This window comes from Streptopelia decaocto (genome assembly GCF_964273445.1).
Source record: "Streptopelia decaocto genome assembly, chromosome: 11".
In the NCBI taxonomy this organism is placed as follows: domain Eukaryota; kingdom Metazoa; phylum Chordata; class Aves; order Columbiformes; family Columbidae; genus Streptopelia; species Streptopelia decaocto.
The window spans coordinates 4,953,998-4,978,057 of NC_138666.1; the positions used below are offsets into that span (position 1 = coordinate 4,953,998).

Sequence of the window (24,060 nt, forward strand, 5' to 3'; positions counted from 1 at the left end):
CGTATCTGTGCAAAACCTATTCTGTTCAGGCTTTCCTGTGGCACTGAGAGCAGAGCATGCAAAAAGATGGAAATTAAGTGAGCCCAGTTAGGTCAACCAAATGAGAATCCACTCCAAGATGGCCAATGCCTTCTTTCTGTATTCTCCTAAGTCTGCTAAACAGAAAAAGATGTTTATCTGCAAGTCTGCAGTAGGCAGTCTCATGAATACAGCTCTATCAATGGTTTCTCTAGCAGCCAAGAGAAGGAAGTTACTTAATTGAAGGAAGTAATCTGAGAGCAATTCTCACAGCCAGCCTTCTAATGAAAATCAATTCTCAGCTCAGAGGAATCTACTCTTCTCTGTTCCAGGGTGGCAAAATAGCACACAGGCCAAACTGACTTCTTGATGAATCTCTCAATTTGAATGCTGCGGAAACATAATGGAAGATTGGCAAGGAGGACTGCAGCATGCTCAAGTCACTTGCATCTGGGGTGTAGAAAAACACATATACTAATTGTTGTTTGGTGTTGTGTGCTTGACAAGTAGAACTTCTGTTTAGATAACAACAGGCCTGTGATAGACTCAGAGGCACTGACTGAACATGCCTGAGATTCCTGCCCTGCTGTGGGAAACCCAAAGCACAGTGGAAAACTGCATCTGCTGAATCCCCGATGCACCGGTGAAACCAGCAGGTGTGGTAACTCTCCAGTGAGGACCGAGCTCTGCGGAGCCTGCGCTCCCTGTGCGCCTCTGCCCGGCTGCTGCTTTGGAGGTCCCCTGGTTCGCAAGGTAATGAATAGAAATTTATTCTTCGCATTTCTTTTGTGGTTTTGTGGTTGTTCCTGTGTCAGCTAACACATTCACTCATACTGATAAAATAAATCTATTCCCACTCCTTTGCCTCAGGGAACGCTGCCTACCCAAGTTATCAAGATCTCTTGTTTGCCAAAACACTAAGCCAGTTCCACCTTAGCTGTGATGTTTATAAAGAAACGAATGTAAGTAAAAAGTAATAATTAAACCCAAAGAAGAGGAACTAGAGAGCTGTTAATGGAGTTTCATTAAGAAGCTTTAATAAACTCAACTTGGAATAATTCCAAGAAATGGTTTCGCCCCCCCTTCTCTTTGCAAGTCACTTCAGGCTGTGCTCACCCTCTCCTGAAAGCACCACATACTGGAATCGCACACAGCACAAGCGCTGTCTGAACTTGGAAGCTGATGTGATTACTGCAGTAGAAAAACTCTGCTGCACACTGTATTCTTGCGTGTTTCTGAAATCATAGGTTTCTTCTAAAAACACTCAGTCATATTTACTGAGTTTACATACTTCTCACTGGTTGTCCTGGGCCATTACCACTTAAGTACGCTTCCTCTGCGTATCATAGCTTTTGCTATCTTGCCAGCCTTTGCAAGCATCTCTAACATCATGATAACTTCCTACACAAATTTAAAAGAAAAATGATGTAGTCACACACAAGAAAGGTAATTTCACTTACCGTTGTTAGGACTCTCATAATTGTGTCTATGTGCCAGCGTTTGGACGGAGCGTATCTGACCAAATTAAGAAAAACAAGTTAGAACAGTAAGTGCTGGCCTTCAACACCAGCAAGAAACATCATCAGAACCTCCACACATTCAGTTAGTTCCTGGCCCACTGTCTGCTAAGAGGGGGACACCAACAAAACACACACAAAAGTCCCCACAAAACAAAACAGCAGACACTTCACATTCTTTGACCTTTTTGTATTAATGCCAACATTGGAAAGATGAATAAATACACCAGTCCATATAATATAGCACATCCTTACCTTGTATGTACAATACTTCAAAGTCATGCTGCTGATTACAATAGCTCAACAGTTTCATCTCACTTATCCAACTAACCAGAGAGAATCTGTATATGTGGAGACTCAGCATGTCAGCACAACAGCTGTTCCGAAATGCTGCAGATATCGATATACTAGACTGTTTTAGTGATATAAGGACTATCCGTATGAGACACAACAGCGTGTCCCAAGGCACCAGTGTGTCCTGTTCCTCAGAGGGGGTTAAAACTGACAAACCACACAGAGATCAGCAAATGAAGAAGAGATGATCAGCATATTGTCTCTTAAGGGATGAGGAGGGGAAGGAACAACACACAAAGTGCTCATAATTCCAAGGACGTATAGAAAATTAATAGCAAGTAAATTGACCCCATACTTTTCAGCTGCAAGAAATATTCCAGATGCACAGTCTGCCTTGAACTCTGGTTCACAGGAATCCAGGAAATACAGCAACTCCTTCATCATTCCACGGACATTGTTCCCATTAACAAGAGCAAAGCTCAGTTCCATTGCGCGCCTGGGGCAAGAGACAGAAAACCAATGAGGTATCTCCATCTAGTGATACAAAAAAAATAAAACCACAAGTCCAGCTACTCGAATACGCTTACCTTTTAATTAAGAAGAGAGCAATATTTATTAATCCTATGAGAACAGCCTTTCACATTAAACATACCAGTATTTTCCTGTTCACGGGCAGACAATAAATATCTACCTTCAAGAAAACCTAAAGGGGAGCAGAGGTGTGAGGCGCTCTAGAAACACCTATCCAGACATCCTAAAAGCTGGAAACATCTTTCAGCAACTGGAGTCTATCAGTGTTAAGGTCTGACTGTCCAAGTATTTGTAATCACACACTGGTCACTTCTGACACACAACTGCAATAAATAAGACAGGCTACAACACACTTTCTCCTGGAGAGACCTGCTTCAATCTCCATATATTCAATCTCTAAATACAGTAGAGATTTAAAATATTAACTAATAAGCTTTATTCTATACTGCCAGATAGACTATGTAAGATTTCTAGAACCCAAAATTACCCTGGTGCTCTTTCCAGAGCCCATTCCCCCCACACCACTGGGTGACACCAACAGACAGTGTGCCGGCTCTTTGCCGCTCCTCAAACACACACAGGTCAGGAGCTTGTCCTTCTTCAAGCTTCTGCATTGATTCTAGAACAGGTCTCCTGTTCTTCCAACACTTTTGAATGAAGATTATCTTCAAATGTGATTGATTTCTGTACAACATTGACAACTAGTTGCATTGAAATACAACAGAACAATGCATTAAAACAGCTAAACAACCCTGACTATTCTGAGCATTTGGTGTAATCCAGAACCCAAACCTCCAGGTCAGGTCCTCTTCATACTACAGGAACTTTATTCTCTGTTTGTCACTGAGATAGCCTACGAGAAGACAAGAAAGATCCTCACGGCACATTAAAAATTTCTTCCCCCACTTCAGTTATCTTTTGCAATCATCTGGACAGTTGCTGAACCATTTCATGTGTACAGTGATTTTGTACTGCTTGTTGTGCAATAGATTTTGTCCAAAACTAAGCCAGAAGTTCTGAAGTCTGTTTTTCAATATGGATCAGACTGTAATGTGTGTTTAACACCAGCAATTTTCATTAAAATCATAATGTTGAGATACAGGAATTATGCTGTCATCTTTTAATATATTTACCGGCAGCAAACCCAGGAGCAGTCCCCACTGACTCTGTTTAGCTCCAGTGTCAAGCTTGCCAGCCTTCCGCGTGGCCAGTTATTTTTTCTGATTGCCTAGTATTTTCCCAAAGTTCATGAAATATCAACAACCTAGACCAGGCGCATGACCCAACCCAATGGTATTTGGTGCAAATTATTTGTTCTCAAGAATGTGAAAACATCTAAACAGCACTATTTCTCAACATCTCCCTAGTTATTATTGGAATAAGAAGGGTTTCTATAGAATTGTGAACTGGAAATGTGTTATTTTGCATTTTACCCAACTAATACCCAGGGACCTAGAAAACACCAAGGTGTTCAGAATTAGGGTGGAAATACATAACTAAATTGTTACCTTTTATCATCTAGATCTGTGGCTGGTTGAAGACCTATACAATTATTAGAACTGTTTTCATCCCTCCAATTAGTTCCCAACTCCTTACACCTAACCCTACTGGGTTACGGGTTTTCCATGTTTAACTTTTCAGTCACGGTATGGCAGATACATTAATACTGCAGGTGCACAGAGGTAACTCTGCAATCTTAATACCAGGTATTTATCTCAACACATACTGCTTACTTTGATCATATTACACAGTTCATTTCTGTCACAAAAGACAGACAAAAGGACTTGAATTAAATGGTAAGGCCATTCTGAATTATACTACATGGACCAAAGATGCACAGCAACGTTTAAAGGATGATGGGAACAGGCCATGCTTCAGATTCTGTCCCTCAAGTCTCAGCCCTTGAACCTTGCTACCTGGGACCCAGACACCCCATCCATAAGTGGCTTCAATGGAGACAGTGCATTGTCAGCAGCATGAGTGTCAGCACGGCAATGTCATGCTCTGCTGATGGATCACTCATAGGCTTCATCATTCAACAGCACTCAGACATGAAGCTCTGTCATTGTACCGCACCTGTTTTCCAGGCAGGCACCAAGAGAACACTCTTGTTGTCTTCCATCCCAAACCTAAATGAGGCTTTGCTGTTCCCCAGTCCAGCCTCATGCTGGCTCTGGCACTGAACCGCAACAGCAGCCTGACTTGCTCAGCGTATTACACGCAAATTTGTGTTTTGGGATAGACTACAACTCTAAAAATAGACTACATGATACCCATTACATAACAGTTAAAACTAAGTTTCAGAAGCGAGACAGATCCAATTTCTTTCCTATTCTGTACCTATTAGACTGAGAGCAGTGCTGTTAAAAATCTACATCTGATACAAAGATAAAGCATAAATTTGAAGAATGCCTATAAAAATCATTATCTATGGCATAGCTAATCATTTTGACAAGACAGAAAAAAAAAAGGAGGTTGAGCAATTTTGAAAGTATATTCATGATGTGATGACAGTTCAATGAAATTTTGGCCTACAGCAGACAGATTCCACGAGATGCAACAGGGATGCAACTGTCCCCATCACTGACATGTCGTACGCTGCACTGAGCTCAGACCACCAGTTACAGAAAGAATAACCATGAGGTAGAGAGTTCTGAAAGAAAGAGAACGCAATCGACAGGCCGAAAGACTCAACTGAGAAGGGCAGTGCTCCAGACAGGTAGGGCAAAAGTGAGAACAAACAATTCAAGCATATCTATGAGTGTCTGACAGAAACAGGAAAAATTTACTATCATGAGTAAAAGGAACATAACTCAAGAAATGAGAAGAAACAGAGGAAGAAGTTTAGACTATCAGAAAAAAAGTCTCCTGGTAGTGAAAAGTAAGGTTGCAAGAGCTCCCATTGCTTAGAGAAGTAGCAACATACTGAATTTTAATGACCAACGAACACCAAGAATGCATAACAGGATGTGGTTTGTAAGCACATTATTTGAACAATCAAGTAAGTCTGAATTCTACCACTGTGTAATCTAACTTAATCTAGAATACGTTTATTTGGATGGCTTAACACTGCTTCAAGACAACATGGCATTGGCTGTTAGACTGGGAAAGAAAAGCAATACAGAGCATGTCAGAATAGCTTTGATTAGGATCACACTTCACAGAGGCTTTTCCATCCTGTTGTGAGCACACAGTCTGATCTCCACTGAGACTCCATGGAGGGTGGGGGGAAAACAGGCAAAAAGAAAAATCTCTTTTTCTAATCCCAGACACATGAAGTGTAAAAGCAGCTTCCCAAAGAAGGTAGCTGCATATATTCATTACCTTTTTTGAAGTACAAATGATACTATGCATTAATACTTGTCTCAGTTACAGTTCCCCAAGATTACTGTCATTTTCCCCATGCTCTGCTCATCTCCCATAGGCTGTCAACCTTGAGAGTCTGTTTCACTGACATTTCAATTACCTTTTAATGGAGACATCCAGATCTTTCAGGCAGTCCACAATCGTACTTCTGTGCCGCTGTACTGCATTATGGTCTGTCTGCACCGTTTTCAACAATGACGTCAAAGCTACGTATCTGGGATAGGGACACACAGCAATAAATAGCTGACAGTAAGCGTCTAATTTCTATGCACAGACATTCACAGCCCCCAAACCTTAGAACACGGTTCTCTTGTACTTCATAATAAATTGCTATCTCCCAGGGGGTTGCCTGGCGTATCTCCAAAGGTGAGTTCCCACACAAACCCGAAACGCGCCCCACAACACCCTGCTGCCCAGATGAGCAGCTGCGCCCGTTCCCAGGCTCGTGTCTGTTGTCCAGTCTTCACGAAGATTTTGAAAAGACAAGGCAATTGAAGATTAGGCCTCTGCAGATCATACACTCAAACCAGTGTGAGCTGCAGTTCCCAGTGCTACAGTCTTCTACCTGTACCTTGATTTGCAAACAAAGTGCCTAGAGATTGGACTTAATTCTAGCAGCTGCAGAAATTCCATTTCCAGATTCATAGTGACCAAAGCACAACCAAACTTCTGTGTTGGCAACAGCACACAACCAGAAAAAAAACAGAGTCTTTGCCTAATTTGTGAGATCTCCAGTGCCAACTCTGATTTGAACAGCACCACAGACAAGACAGGAGTCACAGCTTATTGGAAGAAGCCACTTGACTAGTTTAAGAAATCACAAGGTAAGAATTAGATCATAGACCCAGATTCATCAACTAAGAAAGGCAGGGTCAGTTAAGGTTTTGACAAAGAAAAGAATGGCCCAAGGAAGAAGCAAGCTAGACAGTCACACTAACCCAACAACAGTACTTTCCAACATGGTCTCCTGGAAAGCTCCACTTAAGCATAATCTTTGTGTAATCGCTTCTCACATTTTAAACTGGGTGCTGCCAAAACACACTTCATACAACTTACCTAATATTTTTGTCGTTGTTTAATAAGAAACGGCCAAGGATGTTAATGGCTAACACCTGCAGAAAGAGTTAGGGAAGGTCAGTGATCCAAAAAGGCTGCTGGTCACCTTCACTGTTTCAAGAGGATTTTAAAGGCAATGTGTCAAATCTACCATTGCAGTTCTTGGCCAAAAGCATAACAAAGAACTCTAGAAGCTGACTAAGCAGAGGAAAAGCTAAGACAAACACAGCATAAGCTCCCTCCTGTGCCAAAGGAACATGGTCTGCAAGAAGTTTTGCTTTATTTTTGTTATTTAAAAACACCACAACCAAACAAACAAGAACACCAAACCCAAAACAACAACAAAAACCCCACAATGCAAACACACAACACAAAAACACCACACAAAACACAAACACCACTTTCTGAAGAGGCTACAGTCTTATCTAGAGCCGATTGTGAAGTTACGTTCGGGTGAAACAACTCTGCTTCACACTCTCTACACAAATTACTCTAATACAAGCCTAGGAAAAAAAAAAAAGGCCACAGCACAGGCAACTTACTCGCAGTCCACTCTCAGATTTTATGTCCATAATAGTCAGCACAGTTTCATACAGAATGGCATTTCCCACATTTTTACTTGTTTCTGTGTTAGTGGCAACCTGGAGAAAAGAAACAAAATAAGCAACTCCAATGCATCCAAAACAGAACCCCTTTATCCCTAGCAAACAAGCATCACACCTACAAACATGTGTCCCTTGCAACAAAATTCAACCCTGCATAGCAAGCAGCTGCATCCGCGCCAGTGCTGCTGAATTCAAGTTATTAAGAAACCAAAGAGAAAGTTAAGGCTGTTCATCAGCCTTGCAGACCTCACCTGTGCAAGTATATCATTCATTGCTTCACTAGAATCATCATCATTTCGCCCTAAAATTCTTAGTAACCGCAGGATTCGTACCTATTTGACAAAATAAAGCAAAGCAGAAATCTCACTGGATGACAGCGTTTTACATGGGGACCACAAAATGCCCAGTACACTTCCCGAGCAGCGGCAAAGTAGCAAACCAAGCTGCTGACTGCCTTTCCTAAGCAAAGTGCAGAAGACTTTTACCAAAAAAGAAAAGGCTCATGCTGAGCTCACTGCCTTGCCACTACCAGCAATGCCAAGAGTACCCCCCGCACACCGGGCACGAGCAACACGTGTCTCCTCCCTTTTATCACAACTTCAGCTAATATGATAAGTCACTACATTTGCTGCTTAAACTGAGGGAGGTGTCTTTCACTAAGGCAGATTAAGAGCATTTGCACAATCAGCTCTAACAAAGGCACAAAATGCTAAAATTGCTAGAGCTGCCCCAAGGTAACCACCTCATCATATCTAAGTCTCAAAACACACAGAATACTAGAATTAAAGGTATATCAATCACTGTTTGCGTCAGATCTTACCTGCAAAAAGGGGTCACTGATCCCAGACACATCATGCTCTGGTGAATATCCAGACATGATAAGGTTCTTCAGAATACGAACTAACTGGGGAACAAGCTGTGAAGAAGAAAGTTGTCCTATTAGGGTGTTGTTCCTTCCCCCTGCCAGCTTTGAAGTACAGGTTGAAGAACAAATCTTGTATTTGAAAGCAAGTCAGTCTATGAATTCTTCCACAAGGTTCAACCTGCACACCTAGAGCTGATGTTAGCTGAATACCTACAGCGTAGCTTGGGCACAATCAGAAATAATTAAGCTAGGACCTGAGCATCATATTGTATCTTTAAAGTACTAAATCTACCAGAGCTTGGGAGTTGAGACCTGAGAGGAAATACCAACTTAAATTTCTGTCTTCATGAAAGGGGATGTGCTGGGACTACTAAAATACTGTAATTCCAGGACTTCACTGCTGGGGGCTTTACATTAGTTCCTGACTCATTTATAGCACACATCTCCATGGAAGCAGCAGGCATAGCCAAGGGTTTTGATCTTTTCAAGTACCATACTGCTATGATTAAATTATTAAGAATTCCTTCAATGTTGACACTCTATCCAACTTAGCTTCTAAAAATAAAAGCTTTGTGATCTGCTTCCTCCCCAAGAGTTTCCAAATAGTGCTGAGAACAGATTTCCCTCCAGCCCTCCCCAAGCACTCTACTGTTAGACTCTTCCCTGCGAGCAGCTCCAGGGTCTAGTCTCCTTCTCTTCAGCCCAAACTTCTCAGCAAGAGTAGCAACACTAAACTGACCAAGTTCTTTGCTTCACTGCTGTTAGAAGGGTTTTGCGTAATAGCAGAGAAACTGATGGAAGCACTGCTAATATGCCAGATTCAGGAGCACAAAATTGTATCCATTTATTTTGTCCATATTTTAAAAGTTTCCTTCCAGCTGTGTGGGCTAAAAAGCTTTCAGAAGCAGTTCAGATTCCTCAGATGTTAATGGCACTGGTCTCCCCACAGGCACCTACCCACAGGACTAAGTTATCTTTCAAGACTCGTACACAGCTTTGAAGAAATGCTCTTATTTGCAAAAGTTTGGTTCAGCTCCCTCCATCTTAGACATCTCTCACGACACGATTCATCTGGCAGGGCAGCTCTGAGGAACCACAATGTGTCTCTGTAGCATCCCACATGCTAAGCAAGTCATCAGTTTAGGGCAGAACATGGCAAATAAGCCAATCACTAAAGCAGACAAGCTACATCAAATCTACCATTTATCTCCAAAAACCTTCATAGCAGCTACAAGTAACAAAATAGTCTCAGGGATTAAATGGAAGCTCACTCCTCACACAGTCTATGAAAAATCTTAGGGTTGAAAGACAGAAACCGGACTAATTTTCATTGAACTATAAGAGAAAAACCACTCCTGGTGGATGACAGAGATGTACATCTCTACAAGCTTCACTGCTTCCATAGAAAGTTTCTTCTATCCCTCTCAGCACTGCCATTATTAAAATAATCCAGACACTGGCTAGAGAGGAGCTGACAAACTACACAAGGGGGTTACGGCGGCTGCACTAAGTGGATTTTTCATTCCTGACCTATAGAACACAACAGCCACGTGTGGACATACTAAACTGGCAATGTTTTTTGGACTAAAGTCCTGTACATTTGTGGCAGAGTGCAAGAAGAGAAACAGCTGAGTTTCGCCATCATCTCTCTTTATCCCTACCTTTGCTCTTCAGGAATTACATACTCCTCTGCAAACATGGATTTCATAAAACACACGAACAAAAGGAACCATTAATTTCTTATTATCTGCCTTAAAGAGGAAATCAAAGGATGCTGCAACATCTTCCCTCAAGAGAGAGCAATAGACAGGTGGCATAACCTGCTGGAGCATTCCTAGAACCCTGGGTAATGTTTTCTTTGCTTTCTAACATGCAAGAGTTATTAGGACTGAGGACAAGACAAACAAAAGGAAACATTACAGCCATGGAGATTGGTTGAGAGCCATCCTCCCAATCTTCTGTAGTCAAATTACACCCATGAAAAACAGCAGCAATGCAGATGCTCTTTGGAGCACAGGAAGCCCACTTACTGGCAGCTGAGTAACTGTCTCTCCTGCTCCCTTTTGGGAATCACCCCACGTTGCCCCACTTTTGATAAGAAGAAAGCCCAGTTTTGCATAGGCACAAAAAATTCCCTAAAGTATTCTTCAAATGAGAAAGAGCTTGAGAAAAGCAGGCTTGTGTTTGGAGAAGGCCACAACTGACATTCAGGGCTGCCGTGGGTATAGAGGTTTAGTGACAAGACCAGACCGGCACACAAAAATCATGAGACGAGTAAAATTCATCTAAGCATGTGGCATCCATCACAAACGTGGCATTGAGAGGCACTGTCTCACAAGAGACAAACATCTACAGATTCAATGCAAGCATGCACCAACTAGAAGAATTATCTCTTACCTTTTCATTCTAACACAGCAGGATTCCAAACAGACAAAAGGGACAAAACAGACGAAGCAAGCATTAGGGACAGATCAATGTTATACCATTCACAGCATAAACAACTACAAGAGAGAGCTAGAAAATGTACCTAGTACCTAAACTTTGTGGACTCAGCTCTTTCTTTCTTCCATGACTCTCATCTTAATTAAACCATTAGTAACACGGACGACCACCTTCAAGGTGACCCTAGTCCCACTTTCATTCCTGCTTTGACATAAACAATCAGGGCAAGGGAAGATGCATGGCACTGTGCTAAGACGCAAAGGATGTACTGTTTGAAATCCCTAATGATACAGACAAGCCAAGGAAGAACAGTAAACTGGCCATGCAGATAAATAAGCACCTTTAAGAGGACCAAACAGCCAGTTCTGCTCTACCAGCTTTCTTCCAATTTTTTGTCCTTTGACCAAGAAGTCAGAATGGCATAATCACTGACATCGTCAGATACCCTTCTATTGGTAATCTTGGCAATAATACTGCACAGCAAATTACAGTCAACAGCATAAAGAAGTTTGTGCTGGGGTGGGGAGAGAAGCAAACACTCCTAACCAGAGCAGGAACCCTTAAACTAAACCAGAAAATTATGTAATACAGCATGCACCAGAGATGAGGTATACACAGGACTAGAACTTCCACTGGTACTTTTGACCTGAGTTTATAAAATTGTGTGGCTGTGGTTAAGACTTTTAGGTGTTGGTATAAGCCTCAGATTTTCATCTTTGCCACTTCATGTTTAATATATAACCATTCTAACAATATAATTAGCTACAAAGAGGGAAAAACACTAAAGGAACAAAGACAACTCTTTAAACCTAACTTTAGGATGAGTTTCATATTGCACAGTCTTAAGACTGATGTTTTGTAGCATATCCAGTTATTGAAGGGGGTTAGGGCTAGATACATGCAAAATTCCCACTTTTTTTTTTTTTTTTAAAGTTTTTCGTAACACGCAGACAGTATCAATAAATTCTTCATCCAGGCAGTTTTAATGATAGTATTAAAAGAAGTGCACACTGCTTTCACTAGGGAGACTAAGAGGATGCATGGGCAAAAAAAAGAAGACGCACAAAAAACCCATAACCAAACCCAAAGCCACCACAAGCAAACTCTGAACTCTGCAATATTATCAATTCACACTTACCTTTCTAAAGTGTGCAAGCATGTCTGGGCTTCTCTCACACATCTCTGTGAGGAGGACAACCGACGTGTGAAGAACACCTAAAGGTGAGGGGAAAAAGAAAAAAGCATCCACATTTAACATAATTTCATTGGCTCCAGACACATAACAAAGATCATACGGAAACAACAGAAAATCATTTAAAAAAAAAAAAATCTTGAATCCAACATATCTATCCCGAAATTTATTTGCACTTGCAACTGTGCCCAAGGGATCTGCTCATGTCTTAAAGCTGCAACTAAAGGCCAAAGGAGGAGAGAAATTGGACTTTGCCTGCAGACACTTACATACTAAATATACAGTCAGATGGTAACAGGCATAAGTTGGACTAGATGATCTTTAAGGTCCCTTCCAACCCAAACCATTCTCACTCTCTAGAAACCCGCCCTAAAGTGTATCAAAAAAGAGTGTAAGAGTTCCTCTTGTCACCTATGCCATGCAAAAGTCCTGCTGACTAGCAGTCATAAACATCCCTGCCTTCTGAATGACATTTGCTTCCACTGCATAGGAAAGGGAAGAAACAAAACACAAATCCACCTCAAAAGTTCCTTCAAACAAAAGGTTTAGGTAGCAAGTGCACCATCCTGTAAAGAACGGCATAGCCTTGCTAAGTAGTATCTCAGATATTACCATGGTTCTTCTCATTCAGCAAGTTTTTGGTGGCTGGCAGGAACATCTCCATGAGTTCAGGCACCTTTCTAATGACATGAACAGCACACAACGCTGCCTGTATGGGAGAAACAGCTCTGTTAGTACATGCTGTAAGGACAACCATACGTGCTTTGATAACACCTAGCACAGTGGGAATTACTGCAAATTTAATTATATCAAAAGGTCTGGACAGTTTATTGTATGCTTTTCCATCTCTCTACTACAAATTATACTAAACAGCATCACAGAGAAGAGTTCAATACAACTATCATGTGTGAGAAGGGAGAAAAACCAAACCAAACAAAAAAAGCACTGAGCTACAAAGTAATACTCCCATTAGCAATGGTTCATTCTTACATTATTCACTTCAGAAGTGGTATTAACTGCAAAGCAGTTCTGCCTTTAATAGGGCCACTTCAGTCTGTCTTCCTGTTGCTAGGGAGAGGATAATGCATTGGTAGTAAATAATGAAATTTATGTCAAATTTATGGCTCATTTTCTTTTCTTCTCCACAAAAGATCTTCTTCCTGCAGGTGATGGGTCCTATGAAGAACAAAAGTATACTGGAAAAAAATCACCTATTTCTTCTAGGGTGTGGAAGCAAGACACTATTCTTTGCAGCTGCTTAAAAATTAAGTGCACTGAGGGCGTGTTCCCAGAATGCAGCAATACCCCTTAGCATTGCTTCCTCTCCAATCTCTCTCTAGATCCGGCACTAGATGAAGAAGGAACAATGCATCTCTTCCTAAATCTTACTGCTCCAGGCAGCTTTGTAATGAAATAAATTTAAAAGAACAAGGCTGATCACACCTTGCAGATGCTATGGCTCACTTGCTACTGCAATGAGACAATTTATAATTGTTTGCCCCTTTCAAGCCATTAACCTTTTCATCTCACATACTTCTGTCATCCTCATCAAACAGGTTCAAATCTTCAGATATCATCCTGCCCTGTTAATGATCAAAGTTTCTCTGACTTATCTGAGAAGATACAGAAATAAAACTGACGACCCGAGGTCTGGGGTTAGTGTCTGAATGGGCAGGTGTTCACATTACAATCAATAACCCCAAGGTAGAGAGTATCAAAACAGAAACAACTGCCTCACCTGTTAGAGGCTTGTCTTTTAGAGGCTAACATGCATGTCTGCTACAGATAAGACAGGGAGTTTTGACCTCTATCTGTCTTGCACATTAGGAAAATACTCAGCTGTGTGATCCAGGCCATCTAGTATTCCAGATATTAGCAAGGTATCTGATCGATCTTGAGTTTCAATCCATAACAAAGTATTCAAAAGTTCCCTGAAGTACCTTTTTCCTAAGATAGGAGTTGGAAGTTTTGAGGAGCTTTTCCACCTCTCCTGCAAGGTCTCTGCACATTTCTGAGGAGCCCATGCAGCCAAGAGTGCAGAGTGCCAGCCCCTGCACGTACTGCGTGCTGTGATTAAGGTCACTGTAAAGGAGAACAAAAAAAAGCCAATCAGCATGCACACGAAACCTGAACACACAAGAAAAGGCATCTGTATCTACAGTCACCCAACCAGTTGCACGAATGGCCCAGAACTCTCTGGAGTCTCAGCTATTTGGGAACATGCATAAGGAGCAACAGCAGCTTGGAGTGCAGGGACCACAGGGTTTGCTATGACTTCTACTTAGAATCCTTAGAATTGTAATGATAAAACGCTTGGTTAAAACTATTAGATGGATACCTAGGGATTGAACTGAGAAGAGGGAAGACCACACAGAATTCCATTAAAACTTCTAAAGTAAGGCCAAAACATTGTCTTTCAGAACTTGCATGCAGAAAAGAACCCAACATTAAGTAGAGTCCTGCAGTGACTGTTGGCTGTCCCAGTTTAAACGTTCTAGGATAGGCTTTAGCCTCTGCATTTACAAACCAAATAGTATATAAAAATCTATGTAAAAATATCCTCTATCCTGAGTAAAAACCACAAACCCTACCACTCGCACATCTTGAAAACAATCCATAGAGGAATTTTGTTTAGCAATCCTAACTATTCATATGCCTAAGGAAGATGCAAAAAGCTGTCAGTAAGAAATCAAACCATCTAAAAGTAGACGCTATTCACGAGGTCAGCAACCAGTGTCACACCAAGTACAACACAGCTTCCACACAGCAATGCCAACCGCCTGTAAAACTGACTTCTATACTACTTTACTTTCCATCAGACTACTTGGTCCTCATGTTGCTATGGTACTCAGGACTCAATGTTCAAGAAAGTAAAAACTCTGGTTCCTGGTCTGGGAGGTGAGCTGGGGATTGTGTGATGGGAGAGCAGGGGAAACGAGTGGTGTGTAACCAAATGTGCTCAACGTGCAAGAAAGCGAGACAGTGTTCTGGTTATAACATCAAGCAGCTAGGGCAACATGCAGATGAAGGAATAGGTAGCACATGCCACTAAATGCATTGGTTTTTTGTTTCCTTCCTTTAACAAATTTTTGGCAGCTACATACAGCTGCGTGTATAGCAAGTACGTGCTTCACAAGGGTGATTGCATTTTTTGCTATAAAATAATGAAAGACAATGCCATGAATTGAATCCCTCAGTGTCTCGATAAAAGCAAGACAAAGTGGTTGATACGGAAGCCAAATGAGAAAGAAAAAAACAACCCGCTGAGGCAGTGGGAAGTTGTCTAACAGTTTTGCTCATCTGCAGTCTGACTCATTTCCAGTTCAAACTCACTACCACACAAATCATTTTAGCACAAGCAATCAAAAGAAGCACTAACCTAGCAGCCTAGTTCTAATGGGAGAGTGTCACAGGTATGACATTTCATGAAAAACCCTTAGACAAATGTCTCTTCTCTCCTGGACACTAGGTCCAAACTAGCAGATTCTCAGGAATGCAGTTTTTTGTCAAGTTTCTTTCCAAGCACTTTGAGGCCACAGTCTAACTGAAGATCAATACTTTACTTGCTAATATCTGGGAGGCTTATATTCTAAAAGTACGTAATAATAAAAACAGACACACTACACACAACCAAGCAAGTCTTTGGATAAATCAACCAGAACACAGTTGTTCCATTCCTGCTCTCACTCATCTTGAAAAGCAGTGTTATTGGAAATGCACCAATCATCATCTACTAAACTGTAATGTAAAAGTCTCAGTTTAACAGCATTTTGCTGAGAGGAGAAAAAAAAGTTTAAAAAAAGGATTATTTCCCATTCCCTCTTGTCCAATTTCAGCAAGATGCCAAGCAGACAGTACATCCCAAGTTGCTGCCTTGCTCCCAAGGAAAACCATTCATCAGGACCCTTAGGCCAGCCTTAAAAAGGAAGCAGCCTTGATCCTTGGAGTCCAACAGCTCTTCAGAGCTCCTCAGCAGAATCAAACAAATACAACATCACATAGCTGCAGCAATGAACATGACTTTGCAACAAATGATGGCCAGTCCAGCCTACAAAGTTTTAACAGTATTATAAAAACACCTGATCCAGTCATATTTGAAAAGGTGCATGGACCTTTATTGATGCTGTATTAATGCTCGCCTAGTTCTTTCCTACTGCAAGCTGGGAGATAACTGATTTACAGAAATGGAAGACAGTTCTTTTCAATAACTGGAGGTCTCCTGCACCGGTTGAGCAGCTTACTGTGGCCATTTCATCTTCCTGATTTTATCTGTCTCAGCATGACCTCCAGAAACACGTACTACCACTCTGTAACAGTAGTTACACCAAGTGTTGTTTGCCACACAGACCTCTTGAGGACCAATGCAATTTTATATTACGCTAGACAGGATCATCCAATACAGTACAATACTAGAACAGTCTTGTATGGTCAACAGCACACAACAAAATTGAAGATACCAGTTTTCTAATACAAGGGGAAAAAACTAAAGTACTCAAGATACCACGGCCAGGAGTGTACTTTCAGATCCTGAGACCTCAAAGCATGTGTTGATGGAGAGAGAGGTGGTACCCTTACTTCTTGATGCAATTGGTCATAAGAAGATGGACATCCTGTCTCTCATCCAGCAGCAACATGGCACCTAAATACCCAATGCGCTTGTCTGTGAATTTCTGAGAGGCAATGAGCTTGAGGCACTCCAACTGGAAAAAAAAAAAAAAAAAAAAGAAAAAAAAAAAAAAAAAAGAAGGAGAAAAAAAAAAAAAGACAGAATTAGCTTAAACTACTTCTTAGCCAGAGGAGAAACAGTATGAATGTTGATGTTTACTCATTTAGGTCTCTCAGAATGCATTTTTAAAAGTATACTTTATTCCCATTCTGGTGATGTGGAAAACAAAAAAAAGTTAAATGACCTGCCCAAAGCTCCCAGCAAGCCAGCAGAAAAGTCAATAGCACCTCCTGCATCTTGAAGTAGCCAGATGCTGCTGGCCTCCTATGACCTCAGATATACCAGATATGTGGGTTTATATGAGATCACAAAAGCAAAATGTAACGTATTTATAGAGATAAGAATCCATTATTAAAAACAAAATAGTAAACATCTGGAAATCTAGATCACGTGTCATGTGTGATATGCACCAGAAACTTCTGAATCAGGCTTAAAAGGGTCCACCTACCTACTAGAGAAATGATCAAGGCTCTGTAATAACTTGTCAAAATCAGTTTTTGCTTCTTATGATCCGTAACTAAACTGCTAGCCAGGTAAACCTTAGGTACAGTCAGAGATAGTTAAGTCTTTGTGCTGCTCTCGAATCTCCGAACACCTGAAGTTTGAACAAAATCACAGGCAGTGTAGCCACTACGAGCTTTCCTTCCACCGTGCAGAAATGTCACCTGTGTTCAACAGCATGAAGAAGATCCCTACAATAACATGCATAGCTGCCACTTGCAATCAGCTGATTAAGAATTTAATTGCTAACTTATTTTTAAACTTAACACTTTCTTACTGGGAAGAAAAAAAAAAGCAAACACAACAGAGATACTCTGCACACTAACATATCTTTCTCTAACAGGTAGGTAATCAAGTAGAATCAATCTCTACTTTCCAGGCAGGGAAGCAGCAGAAACAGCTTCTCAAAACAGGTAAGAGACCTGTCCCTGGCCAACACATCCCATTGACTTGCTCTACAAAGTAGCTGGGGCAGCCAGTGAGCGTACAGGGTGGGTGCAGGAGGGGCCAGACAAAGCTTGCAACGGACCCATTGGAAAGGAAGGGGACATGCACAGCCAGAAATACAGGGCACCATGAACAGTCCTTCATGGGCCCAGCTACAGGGAAGCTTGAACAAGGCACAGACACAGGTGAGATGCAAGAAGCACACACACATCAGGAAGGTAAAGTTGTGCAGGATACTGATAAGAAAACCTAAGTTGAAGTGCTATAGCCAAGCCACCGACCAGCTCCCACCACTGCATGGCATCTCAATTATGCCACAAATTGTCACACGTGAACACCCCGCTAGTGCAGGGTGACAAGGGTGACAAAGTGGTAAGAAAAAGCTTGAAAGAAAGCAAGTTCAGTTTGCTAGGTTTAAAGAGGCTGAAGATCTAGAATACAGGAACACCTCTCAACAATAAGATCAGTCATCCACAAGGATAACTGAACTTCCATGAATGGGCAAGATCAACCAGGGATGAAGAACAGAACACTAGATAGCAATCTCTTATCTTTACAGTGCTTTCTGTAAGAGAAAAAGGCACCTCCCAAACAGCTTTCTTTTCCAGGTTTACAAGATACTTTCCAATACAACCCTCTGCAAAAATGTCACGTAGAACTGATGACATCTAAGCTACAGTGTAAGAGCCACAGGCAGAAGATGAATGACTACGAAAAAGCAGAAGGAAACTAATGACTGCAACAGATACTGTAAGACGAATTTCTAGTACTTTTCTATTTGAAAGATATTGAAACTTACTCTGTGAAAGGCTGATGAGCTCTTGTTTCACTTGCATACAAACGCATGCAAACTAACTTCAGGCACAGCAATACTGAGAAACATGATCAGCTGAAGCTCTTAGTAGGTCTAATTAGTGGAAGAAATCTTGATACCGTTATATCCATTTCATTCAAACAAACAACTAAAATCTGCTACATCAGTACTGTAACAGATACACTAGTAAAGTCGGATATGATACAGGCATATAGCCAGACTACAATTTACCCAAGTTTTTACTGACATAGCCACTCTTCCAAGTGCATTTTTTTTTCAAGTGGAGATAATGACAATAATAATAATAATAAAGTTTTTTGACCATTTGCCCAGGCTGCCCGATGCCTTCTCAACTTGCACAAATGGCATTTGTACCCACTCAAGAGACAGCTTGGCATCCAGTGCATTTCAGCATACACTGGCTAAATATGGTACTCACGCTCATATTTCTGTACAAGACACCCTGGGTCAAAGTTGAGGATCCCTGGCTTGGAAAGAAGTAGACCAACCATTCACTACTTCTGACACCTTCTGTAAATTCTTTTCTGTTATTGGTTATCCCATCCACACTGTTAGCTGAAGTCAGACGTCTGCTTACATCTTTAACAGAGACTGTCTAACATGGCCTGTGGGCCTATTCTGTTTTTCACCAAAACACATTTCCTGCATATTTATCCTGTCACTCTCTGAAAATTCCTGTCTACAATGCCAGACTGTCTATCTACAAGACTTCACTGCTGGAACAGCATGTGTCTTCAACAGGCACCCACGCTTGTGCAAACTACACTGCACCTGCACAACATCAGCACTTTGAAGGATTCTTTCCAGTTATAAGCAGTGAGGATGTGCAAAGGTCTGCAACTTACTCACTTGCAGAACACTTATTAAAATCCCTCCTCAGCATATGGTCCTGACAGGCAGCTGACAAACTGCATGAGAACCAAGGCCAGTGAATAAAATACTCTGTTTCCAAAATAGTCAGCAGAGATACTTCTGTCTGAGATGCAGCAACCCCAGCAATAAGAGATATTGAACAATCTGGTTTACTCTCCTTCCACGAAGAGTGAAGAGGTAATTTACCATAACTGACCAAAGCAGAAACTGAAAAAATTATTAGATAACTGGTCTAGTCTTCCATGCATGGGATTAAGTACTTGAATAACAACATAAAATAATTCAAATAAAATTTAAACAAGTTCCTAACATTGGCCAAATATGGAAGTTCTAGCTGAGACTTATCTGTAACACTTTTCATTCTTCTTGCAGCTCGTCCTTAGCCTTCATTTTTGTGACAGGAAGTTTCTCTATCGGACCAGGGAGCCTGGCTGTGTGAAGTGTTAAGAACAGGATAATACACAAATTCACTTGCTCTTATGCAACAACTCATTGTCCTGTGAGAAGAATGCAATCATGTAGAAGTAAGCTTATGCACTTGATATGCAATAGCACAGCCCAGACTCACTCCCTAACACGAAGACTATTTGGAATTGCATTTCAGTGGTTTGAGTTTTCTGTTTCAATGAGACATGTCAGGACTGGTAAATCCAATCACAAATGGATAGACTTCCAAGACATAAAGCTACTTTAAGGGATACAACAATTCCACTGACTTTTCATTTGGATTTATGGAAGGCCTAGGTTAGGTTACTGCTAGCAGGGCACTTACTGACTTCTAAGCAAAACTCACTATGCCCCAAAGACTAAGCAAACACAACTTGAAGGACATCTTGTAGATCAAGAACTCCTGTCTTCCTATCTCCCTTTTCCACAATCTGTGCCAAACACAGCATGTCAAAAGTAAGCTAAGAGATGGAAAACTCATAACAGCATTCTCCAAGTCACTTCACTAAGATGGGAATAAGGATCACCAGTTTCTTATTCCTGGGAACAGACCAGCTCTTATTTGCCTAGAACAGATTGCTTTAGAAGGAAAAGGGTATAGAACCTCCTTTGAAGTATCTGGCATTTTCCATCAGAGACAGAACTCCAGAGTGCTGTTTGGAACCCATCTAGAAATATCCGTATGTACCGGAATGTGGTCTAAGAATGACTGCTCTGCAGAAACATGAATGGTGAGGGGCAGACAGCCTGGCAAAAGCAAATCAATCCTAAGCTTCCTACCAAAATATGGGAGTCTCCAAACAGCAGACCTCACTAACAAAGTCAAAACTAACTTCATGTTCAGAAGATACATGAAGACAGTCCTCAAAACATCCTATAGAGTAGGCAGCAAAACTACAGCTAGGAATGCTCCAAACAAGTCAATGTGCCCAGAACACACAATGCAGACTGGCATATGCAGAGAGCACAGCAAGCACTGAACCTACCTGTCCAAAATGTGCGGGGTATCCCAGCATGTGCATATACAGCAGCTTTGCCACATTTCTGCATCGGTATGTGTTATCTTCCTCTCGGAAGGATGACCGGATAGCAGCACATTCCTTTTGGATCATCTCACGCTCTTCTGCCTGGGTTCTTGCTGTCCGGATGGTCCGGATCAACTCCCGCAGTCTGATGGGGGCTGGCATCCTCTGAGAGAAGAAAGAGAGCTTTAAATCTTGTACTGTACCTGAAGGCTTCATAATGGTCTCATACTTTTGCCTTTTTTTTTTTTTTTTTCCTTTTTTACCCTACAACTATATAAGTACAAGAATTATGACAATGCAGACTGCTTCAGCAGAGGAATTCACTGTACCTCACATTTGCTCTTCCAGAACACTAGATACAGGAATTGCTATGCTCTGAGCTGGCTGCCAGATGAACGTGACAACTCTCCCACCCAAAACATGCAGAAATGGCACTCTGCAACGTAGGCTCTCATATCGACATCATGTGTCTCTCCCCAGAGAAGTCAGGCTCCAAAGAGAGTTGATCCCAAAATCATGACCACTTGGGACAGAAATCCTTTATATTAATGAAAAGCAATGTTGTTTAATAACTTGCACAAGATTTCATCCAAGTATTTCAGATAGTCAAGCTTCAAAAATCCTACAAACTGGTGCCATGCACACTTCCTCCCTAGAGGCGTGGAAGTCGGCAGAAACAGCAGATGGAAGAGTAACCCCAGCTGTGTGGATATTTCAGAGAATCTTCTTTTAAAAATAAAGTTAACACCATCCTTTTACTAGACACCAAACAGCGCAATCCTTTCTAAAACAAGCCTGTCATGTTACTGTCTGATGGCACTGGTATGAAATACTACACAAGAAGAGTATATTCTACATGAACTTCAAGTAGTTTTGCTTCACCAAGTGGAATACTGATGGAGCCATCTGACCTAGAGAGCAACTCAGTCTTCTGAGCACCACTCGACAGGAAAAAGGCTCCCAAAGAAAAGCCAAACTTAAAAATTATGTTCAACATTTGAACTTTTTAGGTCATGCTCACCAAAGCTGACTTTTGATGTTGTGGGGGATCAGACTATGCAAGCATCTCTACAGTCTTTTTTCATCCACCCAAGATGGTAAACACAACTGAGCCATTCTGATAACAGATCATGCCACACCAACTTGTAAAAAGTTACTATGGCAGTCTGCTACAGATTTTGTTTGGGTCACTGTCCTCCCAGAACAGTGTGTCACACACTTCAAGCACTACCACATCAGAAAAATCTATGCATTCAAATACTGCACTAACTGCTTTGCATGACACCACAGAACAGGCTGGCAAACATACAGAGTTAGCAGGGACTAACTTAGAAAGTTAAAAATGTTTAAACTCACTTTGCCTGTTTCTTCCTACTCCTACTAGAGGCATCTGCAGAATACGTAAACCTGAAGAGCCATGTGCTGCCCACAAAAACTTCAATTGCAGCTTTTAGATCACTGACTATACCAGGTGACAAGCACCAAGATGATACTGAGAGAAGGTCTACTGAGTAAATAACTAGAAAACTGGGAGAAGCCAAGCCAGCAGAGACTGCTGGGGCAGATACTACCACTTCATTAAAAGAATACAGCTACATGGTGCGGCTCAAACATATGAACGAAGGAGCTGGGGATGCCTGAACTGGTATTTTTCATGTCCTGTTGGTTAATCTCTCCCAGAGCTCTAAGATTAGCAGCATATGCCCCTTGGTCATCAAGCAAAGATCCATAGTTTGTAGGGGTCAGGAAAGCTAATCATCATAAATCCAAGACATCTGAGCAAACAAACCAGGTTTTGTGAAGGTATCACAATACCTGATAAAGTCATTTGGAATCTCAAGTTTCACTCCTACCTCCAAGCAAATTCCTTTAGCTTTTTGAGGTTTGTATATTTTCATATTCAGTAAAGCAACCCCATCAATCATTCACATCTCTTGGACAAGCCCATGTTTATCTGCATGATTCCATCCAGGGTCAGGCTGTAACTTAAGTATTAAGGCCACAATGCTTCGACATGCAGCAGCAGGACTGCAGGGCAGACCATGTAGCTTGCAGACTTGGGAGAAAAACAGGCAGAGGAGGTAGAAGGCAGGCAGCAAAATTACACCGATATTCCTGCAGGATGGAAAACACTAATTCACACAATACAGCAACACTTCTCGTGATACAGTTCAAACCAGTATGCACTTCCAGATGCAGAGCTGAAGGAAAGAACCGCCACTAACTGGAAGAGAAGACCACAGCAGCTCCACTGTTCTTGTTCCTTTCTAGAGGAAACACCCATCAGTTCCGTGCCTTTCCCTTCCCTTACTCAAATCAACTCTCAGCATCCCTTGTGTGTCGGTTTTCTAGGATTCTGATAGATCACAGAACATGAAACAAACATTTTTCCGCACACACGCTGCCAAGCCAGCCCTGCCCGGGGACTGGCTCACTGAGCACAGGGACAAGCTGCAGCAGCAGGACAGGCACAAGGTCTCGTGTCCCCATGGACACACAGCTGGCACTCCAGGAAGCTGCAGCATCATAAGGGGCACAAAGAATGGAATAGGGCTTCAAGAGGCCCTAGAAGATGATTTATTAACAAATCTTTATCATATAAACAAAGTATGGACAACATGCAGCAAAACCACAGCATAGCTCTGCCAAGGCAGTCAAACAGTCACATCAAAAAATCTTACTGGGACTTGAAATACAACCACACAGACTGCACTAAAGGAGGGAATTAGGACTATACATCAATAAACAGATTAATAATGGGAGTTAAAACAAAAATAAAGAAATACAAAAGCAAGATATAAAGAGGATTAAACAATTTAGAGCCTAGAAGAACTAAAACACTTAAGTGATCATCTCATTGTGACTGTATCATTTGTCCTGAGATGAGACAATCTTGAAATTCATATTATGAACCACATAAAAGATTAAGAAAAGTCAGCTTCAGGTGACTACTACTAAGTTATCAAATAGCAAACTGCTACGAAAAAATTAATTTTACAGAATTTTCTATAATACAGAAATGCATTTTATTGCCCAAGATAACTAGCAGAGGGAGGGCAACCACCACCATCCAGTAACAGCAGAGCTGCAGTTTCACTCCAGCAAGCTAAGTGCTGCTTGGGACTTCCTTCAAAGGAGCAGGTCCTGTTCTTCGGGATTAATTAACATTTTTCATCAGTACAGGCATGTGTTTTAAATCCTTGCACATTAACATAAACGATGAGGCAGTTTTTAGTAGTTACCTCTTTCCTCACTTTGTTTCCAGCAGCGCTTTCCCTCTGCCATTTCTTTGCTAACTACATGCTCTAAAATTAAGGGAT

General features: G+C 41.4%; 1 protein-coding gene across 5 annotated transcripts in view; it reads right to left on the reverse strand.

The window, feature by feature from the left end:
• The window catches only part of AP1G1 (adaptor related protein complex 1 subunit gamma 1), a 43,646-nt gene that overhangs the window by 14,432 nt on the left and 5,154 nt on the right, over positions 1-24,060 (reverse strand). For 3 of the 5 annotated variants that reach the window (XM_082062721.1, XM_082062722.1, XM_082062723.1), the window contains exons 2-13: positions 20,702-20,905; positions 16,462-16,586; positions 13,827-13,968; positions 12,499-12,595; positions 11,833-11,909; positions 8,208-8,303; positions 7,639-7,719; positions 7,325-7,423; positions 6,783-6,838; positions 5,827-5,940; positions 2,185-2,325; positions 1,479-1,533 (exon numbers count right to left, since the gene is read on the reverse strand). In XM_082062721.1, the coding sequence (XP_081918847.1) occupies positions 1,479-1,533; positions 2,185-2,325; positions 5,827-5,940; positions 6,783-6,838; positions 7,325-7,423; positions 7,639-7,719; positions 8,208-8,303; positions 11,833-11,909; positions 12,499-12,595; positions 13,827-13,968; positions 16,462-16,586; positions 20,702-20,902 (1,284 nt within the window). In that variant the 5' untranslated portion in view covers positions 20,903-20,905. Of the gene's footprint in view, positions 1-1,478; positions 1,534-2,184; positions 2,326-5,826; positions 5,941-6,782; positions 6,839-7,324; positions 7,424-7,638; positions 7,720-8,207; positions 8,304-11,832; positions 11,910-12,498; positions 12,596-13,826; positions 13,969-16,461; positions 16,587-20,701; positions 21,519-24,060 lie in introns of those variants that run through there. The other 2 variants (XM_082062720.1, XM_082062724.1) reach the window with 2 other exon arrangements.